General features: G+C 50.3%; 1 protein-coding gene across 1 annotated transcript in view; it reads right to left on the reverse strand.

Annotated features, from left to right (window-relative positions):
- CCDC12 (coiled-coil domain containing 12) overlaps positions 1–21,596 on the reverse strand; it is a 39,971-nt gene that overhangs the window by 13,071 nt on the left and 5,304 nt on the right. The window contains exon 2 of the mRNA XM_067292067.1: positions 2,222–2,292. Coding sequence (XP_067148168.1) covers positions 2,222–2,292 — 71 coding nt within the window. The remainder of the gene's footprint in view (positions 1–2,221; positions 2,293–21,596) is intronic.

The following is a 21,596-nucleotide window of genomic DNA, read 5'->3' on the forward strand; positions in this document are numbered from 1 at the left end:
CAGCGAGCCAGCGTTATAAAAGCAGGCACCCAGGGGTTGTGACTTTAGTACGTGGTACAAAAGGCAGGCCGGGCTCCGGAGGTCCGGCCAGGGTGTCAGTCCTTCGTTGCAACACACGCACACACACACATATAAAAATTGCATCCGATTTACAACCCGCCAAAGCGGCGTCGCACTGAATTCGCGTCGGTGAAGCGGCGGACGAGAGCGCTCCCGTCCTCGGGCAGAAGGACCGATTCGCCACCAGTTTTTAAGGGTTTTTCCCCCCCCCTCCCTGCCTCAAGCCGGTCTCAGCAGTTAAACGGTGCACCCAAGCCCTGCGCGCGGGCCCCGAGATTATTTGCCCAACCATGGTTTTGGTGGGTTGTGGCTTGATTTTACTACCAGCCAGCAAAGCACGAGCACGCGGTGGTTCTTTTTCAGCGGGCTGAGAAAGTTCGGCTACGTCGCTGGAAAAATGAAAATCTAAGAAGAAACCAAGCATTTTCCCGGCGCTCTACATCGCGTTCGAACCACGCGTCTGCTTTCAGCTGAGGAAAAAGGACCTTCGACAAGCAGAGCGCAGCAAAATCCCGAGATGGGCTGCAGTCCGACTGCAAAGCTGAGCAGCGCCTCGGCCAAATTTGTGATTCAAACGTTTCCTGCCGAGCAGATCTCGCTCTAATTTGCTTTGCAAAGTTACGTGCGGATCCCGACAAAACACACGGTATTTGGATAGGCGGACAGAGATGTGCAGGCTACGGCAGAGGAATCAGTCTGGGAAGCAAACCTTTCTTTTTTTGCCTCAAAACCTGCCTCCCGCAAGGCGTTACTCCCCCGTATTTCAGGAAAAGCCTCGTGCCGGCATTCGGGGGCGGTTTCATGCATCGGTACGAAATCGGCTCGAGACAGGGGTTCCTGCTCGACGCTGCTCTCATATAACCTCGGCAAAGTTTCAAGGACATCACCCGCTTTGCTGAACCCGCCGCTGCCCACAAGATGGGCGATTACTAATAAGCCCTCGGGGAAAAAAAGTGATTTGGCAACTTGAGAGCAGCCGGACTGAAGTCTTGGCATGAAACGGCATCACCTCTGGCACGCTCCAGGCTGCTCAGCGGTGGTTAAAAGGAAGCAATCCCCAATCTGAAAGTCAGTCAAGGTTGCAGAAGGGTTTTTCCAGAGATTTAGCTGACCGGAATTCCACTTTTGGAATAAGGATCATGCTCCGGTAAAGGCAGCACAAGCCCGATGCTCCTTGCCAGCAGGCCACAAGGCTCTGCGTCCCCTTGCTAGGCAGCAGATCAGGTGGCAGGGCAGGAACGCAAGAGCTGTTTATTCATTATTCATCGCACCCAAGATCTCTAACTCTTGTTTCAGCTTCAGCCCAGACCTCATACCTCTTCCGGCACAAAACCCCACGAGGGAGTTTATAAACAAGACTTTTAGCCTCAGCGATCATTCTCGAGAACAGCTCCCAGCGCCGAATTAAAACGAGCAGCTCTCAAGAACGCAGGCGGCTTCTGCCAAGGGTTATGCCTCAAGGAGGGGCAGAACGGAAAAAACGCGGGGTCGTGAGGGTTTTATTGCACTTTTCGCAGCAGAGCACGCGGGGTTGTCTTGCAGCAGCAGCTCGGATGCACACCTCCTGCAGAGGAGAGCTTGCTACCGGGTAAGGCGATGAGAAAAGAGCACGTCCTGCAATTCCAAACCAAACCTAACCCCCCACCCCCGTCATTTCCAAAGGACACCTGACGGCACTTGTACCTACCGAACAGTCAGCTGGTCCTGCCAGGAGCGACACCCTGCATCGACTGGTTTTGTCCTTACGCCTTCCAGTGACGAAAAAGAGCCGCAGCGGGTGGCAGATAAATAGCCACACGCAGCCCCGTGCAGCCCTCGGGCCCCCGTTCAGGAAAAACAAGCTCCACGCGCAGCACGATACATGCGGAGACGGCAAAGGTGCGGCAACGGCTGCCAGATTCAAGGGACTCTAAATCGCATTTGTACTCCGCGCACCTCCGCTCAGCACCACCTTCCCCTCGTTACCCCCCGAAAGGCTGCAAGTCCGCCGTGGGGTTTTTTCCTCTTTATTGCCCCCATTTCAGTTCATTGACACCAAGAGATTAAATTCGCACGGGCAAAAAGAAATTTTGCACGTTAGAAAGATCCTAATTAGCAAAGGAGAGATCAGCACCGGAACAATATATACGAGGGAGACAGGTCGGAATAAAGAAATAATTACTTGTGCCTGACGGCCTCCTCTTCCTCATCTTCTCTGAACTGCCTCTTCTCACGTTCGCCACCGTCCTTATTCTGGAAGAGAGAAAAGTTGAGCCGTGAGGCCTTTCTGGAAATCAGAGAGAGCAAATAAAAACGCAGCGCAGACACCGTCCCGGAGGGCACGGGGCAGACAAACACCAACAGGCTGTTTGAAACCGCCTTTAAATTACAAACATCTTTAAACGGAGCCTGCTTTCCCTTGTCTCCTTCCAGCCTGCTTGCACAGATAGCACGAGCAACAAAAGTAAGAACCGGCAAGGCAAATTAAGTTTTCCCCTCAGAGGCAATCGTGTCACTCAGCACTGAGATTTTCCCCTTATTACCGGGAACCGCATCAACTCGGAGAGCGAACAGCAAGTTGCAAGGCCTAACAACGCTCGGAAACCTCATCCCGCAGGCGAATTACGACCCCGCGTTAAAGGGCAGAGCAAAACGAAGGCAGGGCGCCGCAGGAACCGTGTGAAACGAGGCGGACGGACAGCAGGCGCGTACACCTCCACCAGGTCCCCGCGGCCGGGCGGCGATCCGAGGTTGAATCCCACGCTCCTGGGGTCAGAAGGAAGGATCGATATTATTATTGGGGCTGAAGGGAATTATAGCTAGCCGTAAAGATAAAAGTGTATTAGGTTAGTAAAGCCACCTCCTTGCAAAAGCCCGGAACGCCCCAGGGCTGCACTAAAGCCGGGGAGCACGGGCGGACAGGCTTCACAGAGAGCCCTTTGAGCTCCTCCTAACTAATCCTTCAGGAGGTTTTAACAGGCCGCTCAATAAGCCGGCAGAGATCAAACAGCGCGACGAAGGGTCTCATTTCAGCTCCAGAAACGCTGCGTAGCAACATAATCAAATTTCTCTTTATCAGGGCGTTACAGTAGCGCGAAGAGGCTCGTTTTGCATCAGCCAGACACCGGCACTAACAGCTTATCAGTCAAGTTACCACCTATGTTTGTTATCCAGGCAGGCACAGATATCAGACGGTCATAATAACGCGCTGGAAAAGGGGGTTGTTTGGTTCTTGCACCGACTGACTTATTTCCCTCCGCCGCCGAACAAAGTACTCGACGGCAAACACACCTGGCGCTCGTTTTGCTGAGGATATAGTTACGGCAAACGCAGTGAATGAGCTGCTTCCTCGCAAGCGGTTTCTTTTACGACTGAACACCCCCGTCATGCCCAAAACGAAAAGTTAAACGCGGCAGCTGCTAGCAGGCAGCAGAGCCGGTCTTCGTTTCCTCGAGCGTGGCCGGTTGCAGGAGGAGCATCACACCCAAAGTCACCTGCTAATAAAGACGCAGCGCTTGCAATAGCCGGCTGCAAACCACACGCCGGAATTCACATCGGCACGCACGCAAAAAGGCTTGTTACGCCAACACCAATCTCTATCTTAACAGGAATGGCTAAGACACCAGCGCAACTGTTTTGAAGATGTGTCCTTGCATCGTGCTCCAAAGGTTACCGGTCCTTTCCGCACCGATTCAATAAAAAAAAAGAAAGAAAAAGAAATCAAGCCACCCAGGGCAATCTGTCCCAATTCTTTCTTCAACCCTCATACGGGTGGACATCTCTCGACCTGGGAAATTGCAAATATTAATTGATTAGGACCAGAGCATGACCGACATCAACCAGAAATAACGCGCACTAGTTACTAGCTGCGTCAACCGGCTTCGCTGGAGAGTTCAGGCACATCACGCCCAACTTCAAGGTACCAAAGCTACTTAGCAGAGAAACCTATTTCTAGCCCTCGAAAGGATCGGAAAGCTTTCCCAAGCGAACAGCTTGCTTACAGTGCGTTTCTCGAGTATCTAGCTTTAAAACTCTCTGCTCTGGGACCTGGGTTAAAAACTAGGTGACGTGCAAGCGGCGTCACGGCAGGAAGTAGTTCAGTTCTGGTTCAGGGTCGTCTTGCTCTTTGCTCCTGCTCGAATTTTATCTGTGGTGGTTATAAGCAGGTTCGGAAGTGCTAAGAAAAATATATATGGCAAAAACACTCATGTTAAGCTGCGGCTGTTCTTCCCATCATAAGATTGCATTTTTTGCACCGCTCCAAAATCTTTATTTTCCCTGTACCTTGAAATAATTTGATATTGGAAGCCTACCACTCTTCTAGAGCTTTAGCCGCAACTCCCCACCGCCAGGTACGTTGTGCAGTTTATTGCCCGTTACCACCCAAATATTTCCTAAAGTCCCGCTGGTGTTCCTAGAAGGAAAAAATAAATAAATAAATACAATCGAGTGCACTACCATCAGCTTTGTGCAAAAAGTCCTGTAGTGTTTTCAGCCTGCTACTTTTTCGCTGCTACAGGTCTCCTGAAAATACCGTCTCGGAGGGCGCTGGACAGCCACGCTGCCCTTAGGTAACACGAGAACGGGCGCGAGGGTCTCCCTTGGGATATCCCAAGCTGGAAAGAGCAAGATACGGCCCCCTTCAGCAGCCGGAACGGGAGGACCCAAGCTAACGAGGACGGCAGCAGAGATCAAGGAGACGGCGCACCTCGGACGCGAAAGCCCTCTAAACGCTGCCGCCCTTCCTGCCATCAGCCGCCGCTCACCAGGCTCTGCCAGACGGATCGGCACGAAAGTGGAAGGCAAACGAGACGCGAAATGAGTGTCTGAAGTCAGGCCTTCCCCCGCCCCGGCAAGAGAAATTAATGCCGTTTCCCCGTTTGCAAAACGGCCTGTAAACAAGATTTCGGTTTCGTTAGTGCGGTGACTAAAACCCAGCAGCAAGTCACAGGGCAGAGGCGGCACGCGGTAAACAGGCCACAACCCCCAGCGGCGTCGGAAACGGTCGCGGCGCTGCAGAGAGACCGTTCGTCACCGATTCCACCCCCTAAAAAATAAAAAATTAAATTAAAAAAAAGGGGGGGGTGCAGGCTGTTTGTAAAGCCATAGGAAAGCGTGATCAACGCAGCAGGGTAGGATCGCTGCTCCGTTTCGGAAAGGCAGAGCTTTTCGCCTGCGATCTAGCAGCTCTGCACTGCCTTCCCCCCCCTCTCCGCCAACTCCTTACCCGCAGCTTCCCGCGAAGGCTTCCTGTGCTGCCGTAACACGCTTAAATACACACGGGCTGAGAAAAGGCCAAGTCGAAAGATAAGAGCGGGTCGCGCTAGATGGTGCAGAGAAGGAGCCGTCGTGACTTTCTAAAAAACACGGACAAAACTCGAGGCTCCAAACCTGGGCGTTTTTGCACCGGGGCACGTCAGGGCGGATGGCGTGCCCCGCGGTACCCGGCAGGGCAGGCTTCGGAGGACATCCCTCCTCCGCTTTGCACGCTTCCTCGCCCGGAAAGGCCCTGCGGAAGGCTGGGGTTTCCAGACCCCGCCGCACAGGAAAGCCGAACTTTCAGTTGCTCCGGCAGAAAGAGGCAATTAAAAGCGCCTGCAGCCTTAGAGACCGCGCACAAAAGGCAGTGGGACGCAGGGAAGGACTAATTCAACGCACGCAGCAGCTTGGATCCGAGCTTCACCTTACGCAGAGGTCATCCCTCCTCCGTGGAGGCAGGAGACATGCTCCACGGCTGGACAACGGCCATAGTCTCGGCTAGCGATGGAAACCGCTCAGCGGCGCGTGCTTTACGCAGCCCCGCTGCGCTCTCCCGAGGATCACTCGGACCGTACCCGGGAATTATTTAAAACTCGCATTGTATTTAAAACTCGCATCGCTTTCCCTTGATACTCTGCTTAGTCACCCATTTCTGGACTAACTGCCTTTGCAAACGGAGGCAACGTGCGTTTGCAAACAGCGCCTCTTCCCTCCTATGTCCACCCCGCTGCACAGGCAACGGCGTCGGCATCTCTAGCGTTGCCGGCGTCCGCCTCGGGCTGCAGGAACGCGGAGGATATTCCATCCGCGGAGGCTCCTGCAGGCATGGGATCACACGGAGCTCGTGGCGAGGATGCGGGGCCTCCTCGGGAGCAGCCGGGTTTCACAAGGCAGCTCCTAGGAGGTCAGAGCCGCTCTTCATAGCGAGCGGGGCCAACCGAGCCGAGCGAGAAACACCCCGCAGGGCTGCGAGCTCTCTGCAGCCGCGTGGTGGGGTCAGCTCTCATTACCGTGATCATTTATTGATATGGGGACGGTTTCTCAAACGTGCAACTTGTCTTACGGCTCCATGTTTTACCTCGGTCTCACGTCTCTTCTCTTTCCAACCATCTGCCCACGCCAGCTTTATCCGATCGCTCAACAGCACCTTGACACAGCAGCGGTGGCTTGCGGTTCTCCACTTTGCTGGGCCTTTTTGTCTCAAGATCTGCCCTTCGTCATCCTCCTCAAATATTTCTGTGCAACAGCCGTGTCGCAACTTTCATTTCATCAGCGCAGGAAAGGAACTATTCCTCCCCAAGACAGCGCTTAGCCTAACTATTGGCTCATCCTTCGAGTGTTTTGCTTCCCTTCGCTTGCTGGTGGCCACTTTCCACAGGTGGGCGGCCATAACTCAACCCTTCCTGCTTTTCGGTTCAGCTTCCTCTTCTCACATTTAAAAATCTAATGCCACAAAAGGAGCCAAAAATAACCCTTCTGCCATTCGACTCTCACTCTAGCAATTCCTCTTTTCAAGGCCCCCTGTGGCGAGGTGTTTATCGTTAGCTCTAAGTTATAAGATTGGAGACACATACAGCTCTGGTCTACAAGACGGTTCGCCAACTGCCTGCAGTCATTCCCATCCTTCAGTCTCCTGGAAGGAGACAGCCCAAAGATAAACCACCACCATGAAAAAGCTTGCTCATTTATAGCATTTAATATAGCTATTCAATTCTCAGACATCTCAACTAGCAACCCATGCCCTCGGCTTGTAGCTCCAACGTGAAGACTTCTGCTTTATTGACTCCCACTTCTCACAAAGAGGTCGGAGACGAAGAGAGTCTTAACTGCTGCCGATTCAAGGCACGAGTCCAAGAATATTTGCATCAAATTGTTCAAAGAAAGGTGTCAGCCGCCTCTTTGCAACACCTGCAAGGCCCGTAGCAAACTTTATACAGGATCAGATGATAACCTACCTTCTTGGCCAAAGCTATATGGGGAGTTACATGCCATCTGCAAGGTTTAGAACTTGCAAAACTTGGGCCACAAGCCAAGCTATTTGGTCAGCATCAATACATTGGGTTGCTTTTCTCCTAGCCAGCACCAGGCAGAGAAGAATATATTTGTCCATGCAACATTCAGTCGAGATGGACAACTCGGCAAAAACACTTTGCAAGCACAAGCAAGCACTAACTTGTACCAGGAGGGCAGTGAAGAGGGAGGCTGCTGGGTCATCATGAGGGAGAGGAGGCCACGTCCTGCCATGGTCCTGCAACAACTGGATTTTGTGGGGCTCCCAGTGCAAAGTATCAGGTTCCTACAGCATTTGGGGCAAAGCACCAGGTTTCATGTTCTTCAACAGGGCAGAAGGGAATGTGGTCATTTCTATCACCTCGTCTCCCAGCACAGAGCAGAAGTTTGCATATGAAATTACAAAACACAGACTACTTTTTCCTTCAGTAAGGCAAACTCTCCTACCCATCCTTTGCTTCCCTGGCCTGCTCAGCGCGGTGCGTGGAATAGGCCTTGGTTACCGGCGAGACGAGCGCCTGCTCTGGGGCCTACAGACAATATTTGGACAAATACTAAAAGCTTTCCCCCAGTCTCCAGTACGTTATCGTGACTTTTCTTCCTGGTAGGATCCTGCCCAGCTATTCAATGCCTTCCACCGTAAGGACAAGGGAGGCAGGTTGTCGCTTTGCATTGCGTCCAAAGATTTAAAGCCGAAAGGGTTGTTTAAATCATCTAGTCTGACTTAACGGAAGTGCCTATGATCTGGGAAGCCTCACTCAGTTATCCCTATATATAGGGCCCATCCACACGCAAGTAAAGCATCTTTTCCAAAAAAAAGCAAAACGAGACAATCTTGTCCTGAAGACAGCAGATGGAGGATCCATTCCTTTAACAGCTTGACTTGAAACCTGTACAGTGACACAGTTCACTGCCAGTTGTGGGTTCCTGTCATCGTTCGCTATTAAAGAGCGCTTTTGTACGCGACACCTTCAAAGGGCGAGAATACTTGTGCGCTTATCAAGATGAGCACTTAGCACACAGATCGGAGAAACGACCAGGCTGAGCTGCAAGGTTCAGGCACCGAGGCTCCCTCTCTCCCTACCCCCACACTAATTTTTGAAGATATCTTAAAATGCTGACGCTGGAACAGCAGCAACCCTGAAATCTTTTTCAGTGCTGCTGGATTCCAGGACATGAGCTCATTTTGCAGGTAAGCCCCCCAAGGATGCATAGAGCACGTGTCTGCAGGCATCACAGCTCCGCTTTGCATCAAAGGGCTCCTTCTGTCACAGACTCAGGTCCTCACCAGAAGCTCCCCCAGCCTTCGGGCTTTGAGTCATCTGTTCGCAAGAAAGCGGAAAATTTACACTTATTTCCAAAAGACTGACGGAAACACCGGGTGCACAAGACTCACGGGCCCTGTCAACACTTCCGTTGGGTGACGAGTCTCCATTGACACCTACTAAGTTCTCAGTGTCCTTTTCATGCCCTTTGCCTGCCTTCTTAGCCTTAAGAGTTCTCGGTTTTAGCCAGCGTGTTGTGCAATACGAACCTCTCTCTAAATCAAATTTACGTGCCAAGAGTTACGCTCCCTTTTCCTCGCTCTTAGGTAAATGAATTGCAAATCAATCTCTTAATCGTTTTGCTCAGTGCTGACTGACAGCCTAACTGGCTTCGCTCAAGTTACCCCTCTCACCTGTATTTTTAAATAGTGGTATTTTAGTCACACTCTTCCAGTCCTTTGGAATTTATCCAGTATTCAGGAAAGATTTAAATCAAAACGCAGCAGGCTAACAGTCTCTTCAGCTGATTATTTTAGGATTCCGGGGTGCAAATTACCTACGACTGCTGATTTTAAGTGTTTTTGCTAGAAGATGTCTAACATCCGCTCATCACTGTTGGCCTGGAAAGCAGCTCATCATTCCCATATGACATAAGTGTGTCACTTATCTTCTTTGCAAATACTCTTTATGAACTGAAGCTTATATTTGTTTCTTTCTCTCCTCTCCACCATCTTTTAAAGATTTCTGTTTGAAGAACCGTTTCCCCTCTGATCAGAACTGGCCTTTACCCAAAGTGGCAATTACCAAGTTGTGATGTTTTGACCATCCACCTCAGACTTCCATTACGCCCAACTTGCACGTCCCTTCCTCCCCAACCTTAGCCAAGTTACTCTTTTAAATCCCCTAGGCTACTGCACGCCCGAATTAAACACAACCCAGCCAGGCCGAGCAATCCCTTGGCAACCCCTAAAAGCCAGCAAAATGACCTGGCCGCGTCTCGTCTTCCCAGGAACTAATACCAACTTATTTTCCTTGGGCGCTGACCAGAATACTAACGATCCCCTTATCTTTCATTTAATGCTTAGAGGATGGTCGTGTTACCAGTCAATTGCTTCTTGGGCAAAATAAGCGTCTCTTATTGAGGACATAGAAAGAAGTCGGTGCTTGATCAAAGCGAGTTTGCTCTTCCAGGATGTTCTCCGTCAGCCAAACCACAGCTGCTCCGAGGTCAAGCATGGACCTCCTTACCGGGCTTGCCCTGCCAGGCCAGCTATGGGACAAGGACAGAGCCCCGGTGCCTTCGGAGCAGGGCATTTCCTGCGCCCTTTTACTTACTGCTTTGCCGAGATTTACGGCTAGACGCCCTTGAAGCCTGGCAAGGTGCTGGATGAGCAACCCTGCTCCCATCTCGCTGCTTTTTGGGGATGTTGAATTCCGGCAGCCCCAAGAATGCCAGAAAAAAAAAAAAAAAGAAAATAAGAGTCATGAAATGCCTCTTGACAGCTTTGAGTAGCTGCAGGTTTCTACTGGCAATAAAACAAGCCTTAAAAGCAGCCCCAGATTTAATTCTATTATTACAAGTGGCCAAAAAAGAAGAACTCATTGTAAAATTTTACAGCAAGAAGCTCTGAACATAAAAATATCATTAAAGCGTACTCAGGACCTGAGATCCACCGATATTTTCCAAAAGCTATTTGGAAGCCATTTGCTCATAGCAACCCTTGCGGTAATTGTATAAAAACATTATTTTTTTAAGAGCCTGAGCTTCTGTGTCCCTGCTGCTTTTTCCTTATTGAACTCCTAATCCTGGTTCACTCATAGCTGGTTGCTATGGAAGTGGTTAAATCAGAGAATGAACAGTGCGACTTCACGTAAGAAGCACACGCCAGGAGCAAAAGAGCCTCTGAAAATTAAACAACTTGTTTTTATGCCAGGGCCTCCAAAAATAATCTCGCATTTCCAAAACAAAAGATATTTTTTAGTACTTTTCTAATTGCGTTGCTTATACAGTAAACAAGCACAAATATTTCTTCCCTTCAGATAACCCTAAATAACTCCTAAACGGCAGTGGTTTGCTCTTGTTAAATATACCTATTTTTGTGGTTTCAGGACCCGAGTGTTTGTATTTTCAACACTGCAGTTAAATAGCAAGGACCGGTGCATGTGTCTGGCAGCGAGTTGCCGTCGCCACTGGAAGTAGCGGTACGGACATCCTCCAGAGATCAGAACTTTTTACTGAAGAAACTACAGTGAAAATATGCAAGTTTCGATGAGACGCTGAAAGTCTGAGGGGAAGAAATAGGCACTTCTGGGCAGGAAGAACAAGACACTTCAAAGTCAAAGCACTGTTTCAGGCCACGGAGAGCTAGAAAAGCCATGAAGAAGCTTCTCCAAGCCGAACCGGGAGAAACATCACTGCTCCCTTCCAAGCTCGGCACCGGCAAAGCAAATATCCGAGTTATAGAGAACAAGAGCATCGCTTGGGGAGCTGGTTGAAACCTGGAGCACGTGGAGCCCAAGGCTTCAAAACACACTAGCAAAGGACACGTCCAGTTTATGCCAAATTTGCTTGGCATCACCCATTTCGGGTAAATTCTTACCTGTTCCTCCCTGGGTTTTTGAAGGTTTTAAGTCTACGTTTCATTGCCCATCCTCACCCCAGTATTTCCCGCGATGCTGATCCAGTCGGGTCACCGCGGCTTGCATCAGCACGATGGTGACGGCAACAGCGTCACCGCTCCTGTAACAACGCGCACACACAGGCGTTGCACGTTGCCACCGCCTGCAAACGCCGTGCGAACGAAGAGCCCTCTCCCAGTCGCCGGGCTGAGCGTTCCCAGTAATCGTCCCCGTTAACGCAAAAAACAAGGCTTCCCGTTGTTCTAGCTCGTGATCCCCAGCAAAGCGGTGGCCTGTGGTTAGCCAGACACCGCACGCCGCTCAAAACCGAACCAACCAACCCAAAAAAGCTGCGCTCGGTGGCGGGAGGCAGCAGGGATGCTCAGCCCCTTTCTACCACCCAGAAAAGAAACAAAACCAAAAAACCATCAGTTCTTTTCAAGCCAAGAAGCCACCAGCAACTTTAGCAGCCTGGGACAATATTTCATATCGTGGAAAACGAAAGCCAGTTTTCTCGAGGGTGGGAGGGAAGAGGGGGCCACGCCGGCTCGTTTGGGTTTTGGGAACCATCAAGCAGGTTAATCCGTCACCTTTGCAGCTCTCGGCCAAAAGCAGAAACAAAACCGAACGTCGCCCATGGCCAGTTTCACTTCTCCGCAGCGGCGGGGGGGGGAGGGTGGAAAAGAGCAACTACAACTAGGTTTGTGTTTATACGCAAAGACCTTGTTGAAAGGTGAAATGTTTGCCGAAGCCAGGAACCACCATGCACGAATCTCCTCCAGCTCCATATTTATTTAAAAGAAAAAAAAAAAAAAAAGAAAAAAAGAGTTAGATAAACTACCCAAGGAGAGTTTCACAAATGTAAACCACAGTTTTGCCCGCGCTAATTAAGCGGCGCCACTCGGGTGCAAGACGGATCTAACTCTGCATTTTTTGGAGCTGATGATTAACCTATTTTCTGGAGTCTATTTTTCCCCTTCATAAGTTAAACAGAAAAGTCGGCTGAAAAGCAACGCCAGCCGGCCGTGCAGTAACGCAAGCGCAGCTCCCCGGCCGGGGATTTTTCTTTGCATTTAACTTTGTTCTTCCAGGCAGAAAGATCCTGGGGAAACTCGCTGGCTCACGGAGAGAGCTAGGACCTTCTCCCCTGCCTTATTATCGACATGATTTGCTTTGAGGCTACCTGTGCACTAGGCTTTAAGGGAAATGCCTCCATGGCTAACAACAACCTTATGCTTCTGCCGCTCAACGGTGGCTCAGGAACACGAAGCCAGACATTTATTTAGGCTTTTTTTTTTAATGACACTCGTATTATTTCAGCAACAAGAGTTTAATTCCCCATCCATGAAATTGGGGTAGTTGAGAACTCCAAGAAGGATGCTGGGAGCCTAAGTGAATACAGGCCCGGCAAATAACTCGAGGATTTTATAGAAGGTGCAACCACCGTATTTATAGTCAGTCACCAAAGGAATTGGGCGTTGCAAGGAGATGAGATTTTAATAACTGAAGTTGTCGCCTGCGCGATTCATGCAAGGTCACAGCCAAAGGGGGCTTTTAAGACGCCCGTGATACTGGCTGAAAACAAAATGCTTAAATGAAAAGAAGAATATTTGCAGGAATAGCGCTGCAAAGCCTCACGAGCCCGTTCTTTGCCGCATCTCCATCCTCCAGCAGACCACGGCGCATCGCGGGAGCTCCAGCCTCGCGAAGAAGGGGCAACGCTACGCCACCGACCTGCTGCAAAGCGCCGCCTCCCGTTGCAGGATTCGGATGAAAATTCAGTTCAGGGGGGCACAGGCTTTTGGTGGAGAGCAACAATTTTCACTCCAGCTTCACAGCACGAACGTTGAGCTCACCTGCACCTAACTGCATGTTCTCCATCCGCAAGGCCCCAAGACCTGCTGCTGCGGCAGAGCCGGGAGCCGCATCGGAGAGACACGGGGAGAGCGCCCAGCGGAAAAGCGCGTTTGGGGGATCCTGGCAGCTGAAGCACCAACGGGAGCGTTGCACTGCAGAGAACGCTTGCTGGAAGACCTCAGTCTCGAGCGCCTTCCAGATTCGTTAAATCAATTATCCAAGATGCCTCCATGCCAGCTCCATGCTTTGTTATTCCAAATAATCCCATCACGCTCTATTACTTACACCTGGGTCCTAGCTGTCACGGGCATAAAAATAAATATAGCTTACCTAGCTTCGCAATCTGTCTGCCCTGCAGAGAAGCTTCCTTTTGGGTTAGTCTCGCACCACTCTGCCCCCCTTCAGTCTTTCCCCACCACCACCACCACCAAGGAGGCCGGGCCACAAACCCGAAACGCACCCAAACCGGGGCTGCCGCAGCCTCCAGCCATCCCCCTCATTGAGCCTCCCCAAGGAGGAGGAGGAAGAGGAGGAGGTCCACCTCAAGGACCCATCTGAGAGGTTCCCGTTCCCTGCTGGGCAAGTCTGAACCCAACTCGGTCTGCTCGAAGCTCCCTTGCTCAGGTCACCGGAGGGAGGGCAGAGGGAGCAGCAAAAAAGCAGGACCACTCTATTCCCGTGGCAGCGCCAGCTCGCGCCTGCATAAAAGCATCTCGGGAGGACCAACCTAAGCGAAAAGACTTGTATTTCTTTGGCTCCCTTGCCTAAAACCTGTCCAACAGCACGTGCAGGAGACAGCTGCTGCTGTCACCGTCTCCGGTGATTACAGCAAGGAGCTGCAAGCAGGCGGATCCGTATTTTGCTTTGACTATAAGCGCCAACTTTGAGGATCCTTAAGGATCCTGCAAAGGGCAACGCACCTCCTTATTCCACAGGGCCGTCATCGATTCAGAGCTGCACAGCCAAAACGCTACTCGGCTTTCACTTCCCACCTTTTATTTGCATCGTGGGCAGCGCCGTTGTAACTCGCGATGCGCCGGTGAGCTCCCGATCCACTGCGAGCAGCTCGGAGGCCCCGTTCCTCAGCCTTTTCTAACCGAAAGGCCGCAAAAAGGCTTTCGGAGGCAAAAAATCAGACCAAACCATACTTCACGCAGTCCATTTCCAAGCCAGAGCTGGCAAGAGAAGCAAAACGAAGGACCGTTCGAGGGCATACTGTGGTGCAGGTTTTACCCTTAGCAGCTTTATCCGCAGGCGTTCATCGAGCGGGATGACCCTGGAGCTTGTCCAGGCCAGGAACTCACTGCAGGCACCAAGAAACACCCGAGAAGCCCAGCAAGCTCCAGACCCAAATTCACATCCGAGCCTCCCCTCTCCCCCAGGCCTTTTGCAAACCGTCTCCCCATCCGCACGGCGGCGTTTTGCAGAAGGGCCCGAAGGGGCCAGGGAGACGGCAGAGCCAAGGAACATCTCCCAGGGTTCGGCGACCAGCTGCTTTTGGCTGGTGAAAGCACAACCACGTCGTCCGCGGGCTTCTCGTTTGAGCGCCGCAGCGACGGTTTATTGCTTTCTCAATAAACCGCGCACAGGAATCGAGCCTTTGGAGCCCTAATCGCACGTTTTAGTCTCGCCGTAATAACTTTACCGCGCTCTGTTACCACAGCAACTATTTTCTGGGCCCCTTCGTGCTTTGCTTTCAGGAACATTAAAAAAAAAAACTAGAGGCGAAAACATGCACCCGGGGCCGGCGGAGAGCCGAGCCGCCAGGCCGCGCGCCAGACTCGAGCGCCGAGACCCGCGGGACGGTTCAGTCACTTGGGTCAAAGTCCGATGACGTTTGCAGAGTCGCCGGCTCTCCAGGGTTCTTCTGCGATGAGACCTTCGCGAGGGGAAAGACTCCTTGCCTGAGGCCGTGGCGGGACGGTGCCTGCTGCAAAGGAAAGGGGCAGCACCGTGGTCTTCCTCCCCCCAGCTCCCCTCTACCTCCCCGGGGAGCGGAGGCAGGCGCGAAGGCTCGGCGACCCGCCGCGGCCGCAAACCCCGAATCAGCGTTAGAGGGAAACAAAAGCTTGGGTTTGGGCCAAACCATGTTTTTTTTTCCAGTTCAGTACGTGACGCGGCCGCAAGAGCTTTCGGGCCGGCCCGGGGAAGCGATGACGAAGGGGCAGGTGGAGACCCTTCCTCCCTGCCGAAGCCAGGCTCGGCCCACGCACGGGCGACCGCGGGCGGCCTCGAGACGGTGCAGAAAGCTCCCGCTTCTTCGCCTCGCGCTTTCCGGCCACGGCAGCGGTGGAAATAGCTCCGCGGCTCTTATGTTCATTAGGTTATTGCGTTAGGCAATGCAGAGCAAGACATCCAGCCCGCCCAGGGCACCACGGCGGCCGAGCAGCACGTCCCAGCATCTCCCCGCCTCCGACGCGACAATTTTTCCGCCGTTTTGGTGACGGCCACTTCTGGAAAACGGGCGGCATCCCCTTGAGTCACCACACCAGATATTCTGCTTTAAAAAGCTAGGAGTACCCAGGAAAAGTAGCGAGTAACCAGCTAACCGTGGATCCTGTTATTTAGCTCCGACGATAATCGGACGCTGTCCCAAAAGAATTTAATCATAGCGATACCAAGTCCAAAAGACAAAAAAATATATATATATATATATATACACGGAATATGCCTGCACAATAAGGTCTATTTATAATTGCAAATGCTAAATACTGCTTTTATAGCAAGTCAGTAAGGAGTTTTTTCCATCCAAGTGCTGGAGAAAGCAGTGCCCCACGCGTTGCAAGCGAGGAAACTGAGGCAAGGCTACAAGAAAGCGAACCGGAATCTGAACCCGGGAAGTCCGGCTCAAAAGCCACGCGCGCGCTTATATTACACGCAAAATCCTGAAATACATGTACACAAGTACTTCCATAGAAACTAAAACCACGACCATCTGCTTCACTGCTGCGGAAACGCAATCAGATACTACAAAGGATGCCTGCTAAGCTGCTTTATACCTCCCCGTGCTGGGAAAGCCATGCCATAAGCCGGTTTCATAGTATTTAAGAGAGGATTAATTCTCATTATTCGTCCAGTTTGATATTTTCTCACGTTATTTTTACATGGCGAATAGGTGGCTGTCACCTACCAGGGCTTTGCCTCCGGTAAATAAAGCCCCAAATCTCCCACCCGCACCCTTGCGCCTTTTCTTTCCTTTAGCTGTGTGTTGCCAATCGCTCGATTTCCGGATCTTCCGCTGTGTCACCAGGTCCGTTTCCTTTACGGGCAGAAACGCGACCGCTAAAAATTAAGCGTTTTTGGAGAGCTCTGCTTAAGATGTTTGCTTTTGACAGAAAAGGTGAGCAAGCGGAAACGCGGCATCCACTCTCAGCGTCTTCTCTTTGCCGCTAACGCTTACCCTCGCACGAAATCCCCAAACAGTCCCAAGCCAGCTGGATTTTTAACAGCACGATACGGGATTTAAGGCCAGGGCTAAGCACCGTTTTCCTCCACGGACCAGCAGGCGTTCCTGCCGCTTGCTGACGTGCTTTGTTTTCCACAAAGCAGTGGGAATAACCTGAAGCTGCGACACGCAGCAGTTTTAGGCACAAAGCCACCGGTGTCCCAAGAGACGCAGGAAGGACAGCAGAACTAAAGGAAGAAACGAGGAACGTATCTAGTCTGTGCTGCACAAGCCCAACCAGAAGACAGCCCTCTGCACTGCTTGCAAGAAAGGCCTAAAATCTGAATATTTACAGAATACGTTTTCTTATTTTGGCTCGTCCCTTTGGCCCTAGCTTTTGGCAAGCAACCTCTGGCCTTAGGTGCTTCACATCACCTTCACTATCAGCCTTGACTGCATCTTCCTGTTGCTTTGCTACCCTTAATTGCCCCCCCCAACATGCTATTAAAGGTCACTTGATGATTGCTTATTAAAAAATAAGCTTTGTAGCTGTCCTAAATCCACCCAGGAATGCATGTGCTGCTTAGAACAGCTTTGGATGCTCACGGGAGTGTGTCTGGAAGTTCACATCTATGCTGCTTTTCCAGTCAGTATCTGTATTTCGAATTACTTTCTTCCAGATGAAATACATCACCCTTGAAAGGTTCACACTTTACCCTAGATGTTCTGAAGAGGAGGATGATTTGCATTTGCTGTATTTATGGAACTAAGGGCATAAGGAAAACAATGTCAAGCCCTAGCTAAAAAAAATAAATAAATAAATGCTGGGAGTTGTCAAACCTGAACAAAGAAAAAGCTTTTAAAGCTTCAAAAGCAGAATCTGAAAGGTAGTCAAACATGGAAAGAGAAGTTTCAGACTGACCTTCAACTATGTTACTTTTCTACAAGCATCTTGAATTTAACCACAAGTTACTAAGTTAAGAGCTCAGGACCCCACTGATGTTGCCTTCACAGCAACAAGCATCAGGCATTTCCTTCGAGAAGGGATGCTCAGTGCAATCCCTGCAGGAATTACTGCAGTTTTATGCTCAGCAGAACCAAGGAGGCCTGGCTTCCCGCGGATTTGACTTGCGGTTACGTTCTCTGGTGTTTAATAAAGTGGCAGCTCCAATCAAAACATTTTCCGCAGTTCAACTTCACATCTCTCCCCAGGCGGTTCCCCGATAGCTGATAAGAGCCGAGCTCACACTGCAGCCTACACTTTGGTAGCGCAGGAAAAAAATATATCCAACCTTTTATTTTCACAAAGCTTGAGGGGCCTCATAGCTATAGAGTTGCCACCTCTCATTACATGGGATTTTAACAAAAAAAAGAAAAAGAAAAAAGCTGCCCCAAAAGATTATTTAAACAAGCGAAGGAACAAATTAGAGACAAGTTGATTCATTTGAAAGCAAAAGGTTAAATGAGATTCCCCGAAGGAGAGCTTGCACGCCCTCTCCTCCAGCCCGTATTGCATGTCACCACCGTAAGGCCTCCGTCCGACTCCGCATTACGCTTTGGAGCTCCTCCTCATTCAGCACAAGTACGGGCTCTGCTACGGATGAAAAGACGCTCCGCGTCAGTCGTTATTTCCATGGAGCCCATTCAAAAGCTCCCGCAAGACGACACCTCAGAGCACGCGGCCGGGACTGCCGAGCGGCAGATTAAAGGAGCCAAGGTTTTAGCACAGTGCAGTTTGTGTTGAAAAGGAGCAGTTAATCTTTTCGTTACGGGTACAGATGAGAAGAGAAAAATTATGTAAAAACCCTCTGTCCATTGCCGTGGCAATGCCAAAATGAGTCAAGATTAACGAGCATCAGGAAAAAAATCCGATCTCAAACTTGCTGCCAGTTTCTCGTAGGAGGTTAACTCTCCATTTACAAGTGTGAGGGTCTCAGCAGGGATTATTACGTGACAGTGGTTTCATACTAAAGAGGAGGAAAAATACCTACGTGGCCTTCCAAAGATTTTGCCTCCAATGCCAGCTTCTGCTAGGGGGCTCTGCTGGTGGTCTGACAAGGTGGGAACGGTGCCTGCTGGAAAAGGCAACAAGCAACACGAGAAAGAGTGCCCAAGTCAAGCTTGCTTTGCCGTTAGCATCTGCTCGCGCTAACCTCGGCCTGAGGAACAGCACCCCAAACACCCGGGGCGCTGCCCTAGCAGTGAAAAAGCCAAGCGGTAACGCGTGCGGTGGGTGAGAGACAGGTAGGTGCTAGCCACACCGAAGAGGAACGTGCGTGAAGTCTCAACGTGGGCCTAGAGCTAAGGACTTGCGGGCCCCACTTGCCAGCTAGCCCCAACTTCTTGTCCCCGCCGTCTGCCCATCGCTAGGAAAGCTGCTGACCGGTCTCTCAGGTTTCCTGGGTCCGTACCCTCCAACTTTGGAACAATTTTCCAAGAGGAAAAGCAACTTTGCATAGGCCAGCATAATGCAAGGTGAATCTTCCGGCCTGAAATGCTGTTACGGAAAGTAGGATGGGGAAAGAGATTGAGAAATTATCTTGTCCGTCTCCCTGCCAAAGGCAAGATCAGCTTCATCTAGGTGACACCAGGGAGATGCTTCCTGCCACAGTTCTTCCTAATGTTTAACCTGACTCTCCCCTGCTGAAAGTAAGGCCATTAATCCTTATCTTTTCCTCCTCTGGACAGGAAAAAGGATTTGTTCCCTTTCCCTTCATAGCTATTTTTACACACGTAAAAGCCATGGCCGTATCTCCTCAAGAGCTTCTCTTCCTTCAATTTAAGAGGTCCAATTTGCTTTACTTTTCCCTGCAGGTCATGCTTGCTCACTCTCTGCCAAGTCTCCTTGCCGCTTTGAGCAAAGCGGCGTATCCTTCCTGAACCGCAGAGCCTCCAACAGGACACAGCGCACCGCCGAAGGGCCAAGGAAAACGGGAGGATTGCTTCGCAGCCCTCCTGCTTCCGAAAATAGAGCTGCTCCTTTAGATTAGTCCCACACGGCTACCAGTCTCCCATCTACTACCACCAGAGTCCTCTTCTGCAGCACTGCTGCCTGGCCAGTAAGTAATTTTAGAAACGGGGATGATTACTGTGAAGCCTAGAAACCGGCAAAGAAAAGCAGAGGAAAGGGCAGAGGTGGAACCACAGCTGCTCTCGACACTTTAATTAAACTCACTGGGTGGCAATGTGACCCAGGCCCCAGGGCATCTTAAACCTCTCTGCTCGCAATCTCACAAAGCCAAATTTAGGATGTTTCTCCTGAACTGCTTTGGCACTCGGCGGGCAGGTTGTGGAGAGCAAAAACAAGCAACGCGTTCTTCTTTCCGTATATCTGCACGGAGAGTTGAAGCTCATTTTTTCCACGTTCTATGATAGCGGTGCAACTATGTGATAACGCAACCACTAGTAGGAATCATTTTGAAGGTCTGATAACTCACTACCAGAAGGGCTGCATCAGTCCGAGTGCTCAATATAGTCAAGTTTCCTTGGTAGATGAACATCTTCCTCTCCCTAGTAGTCCAAATTAACACAGCAGCAGCAGCATGCCGCAGCCCTGTCACGCCACTAGTAGCCGGAAACTATTTCCTCTCGTTTCAAGGGCAGTCACACACAAAAAATCTTTCAACAGTTGAGCCGAAGGAGCAAACCCCTGTTACAAGCAGCGCCCGAGACAGCAGTTCCTCTACACTGCTCAAATATCTGTTACTAAAAATAAGTAGCTGTGGGAAAAGTACTTAGCTTCTTGCAAGAACGATAACAACTTACTGGCTTCTTTATTTGACTGTTTCGTTGCCTCCGTGGGTGCTATCCAGAGGAATGAGCTATCGAGTTCCTTACTAAAGATACGTACGTATCTTTAACTAAAACAAAAATTCCTCCCTAAGGCAAAGAAAGCAGTTGTTTATGACACAATCCCTCTATCGGGATATCTAAACCAAATAAAAGGCCCGAATTCTTCCCCCTGCCTTTTACAAGCACAGTTTTCCGTACAACAGATGATCCAAAAAGCTGGTTATCTTTCACAGAGGCCTCAATATTTTTAACAGATGCAAGCTCCGATCTACTTGGTGCTTACAGATGTATCCCAGGACACAGCTGTAAAGCATCTACTGGAAGAATCAACATTACATGGCTATTTTTTGGGGTTTGAAGCACCGTAAATTTTGGAGATCGGCATGCTGCACCCGAGCAAAGCATTTGTCTAACTCTAAACCAGGCAGGTGCGAACACATCAGAAAACTGGTTTCAAGGGCAACCTGTAGGCCAGCATTTATAAATACAGGTAACTACAGTTAATTATCAACTGGCTTAGCAGAAGGTTGTAGTTATGGGGATACAGCTCCTTGCGTGTTAAGGAAAGGACTTGCAACAACGTTCAACTGCTTAGATTTACAGGCACAACAGCTTCCCCTTCAACTGGTCACCCTGGTTCTCACCAGAGCGATCTTGCAACTTCTGATCTACGGACAAGTATTAGCTTTCTACTCCAAACACCGTTTTGGACTGAATCCTGCATTAAGCAGGCAAAGCTCCGCAACAGCTTCAGTATAATCTGTAGCACAACAATTTGATAGCTGATGGACTGCGAGGGCTTTCTGGTCTTCATGGGACACGACACATAGTCACACTCCTGTTTTAATCCTAGAAAATTGCCAAGTGATATTGGAACTCAGACTGTAAGGTCCCCTTCCTGAAAATACTCAATAGTTTGGGATACGCAAGCTGTCCCACTGCCAGCCAAACAGTTCCAGCTTGCTCTGGGAAGCGTTTGCAAGGCTTAGGCCTATGTGAACAGGGAGCCACCTCAAGCCACGCAGCCCGTAGCTTTAACCAGACTCGGAAACCTTGCTCTCTCATTTTGCTTCAAAATATACAGCGAGGTAACAGTCAGTTTAGCAGTTAATCTAAAGACAAATCTAAACACAGTCATGCTAAGTTAAAGTTTAAATCGGGCAACAGTTGTTCTTCGGCAAAAAGAGCCCTCATGAGAAAGGCAAACAGAATGTTTCTATCTGATTTTAAGCTGTCAGGCAAGAAAAAAAGACATAGGAAGCAAGCAGATAATCAGGGGCTTTGCTGCACGATATCGCTTCAGGACAGTCATTGCTATCAGTACGACGAGGCTTAAGCAGGCAGAGCGCCGCAGACCCATTCAGCGCTCG

The sequence above is a fragment of the Apteryx mantelli genome, chromosome 2, assembly GCF_036417845.1.
Source record: "Apteryx mantelli isolate bAptMan1 chromosome 2, bAptMan1.hap1, whole genome shotgun sequence".
Classification (NCBI taxonomy): domain Eukaryota; kingdom Metazoa; phylum Chordata; class Aves; order Apterygiformes; family Apterygidae; genus Apteryx; species Apteryx mantelli.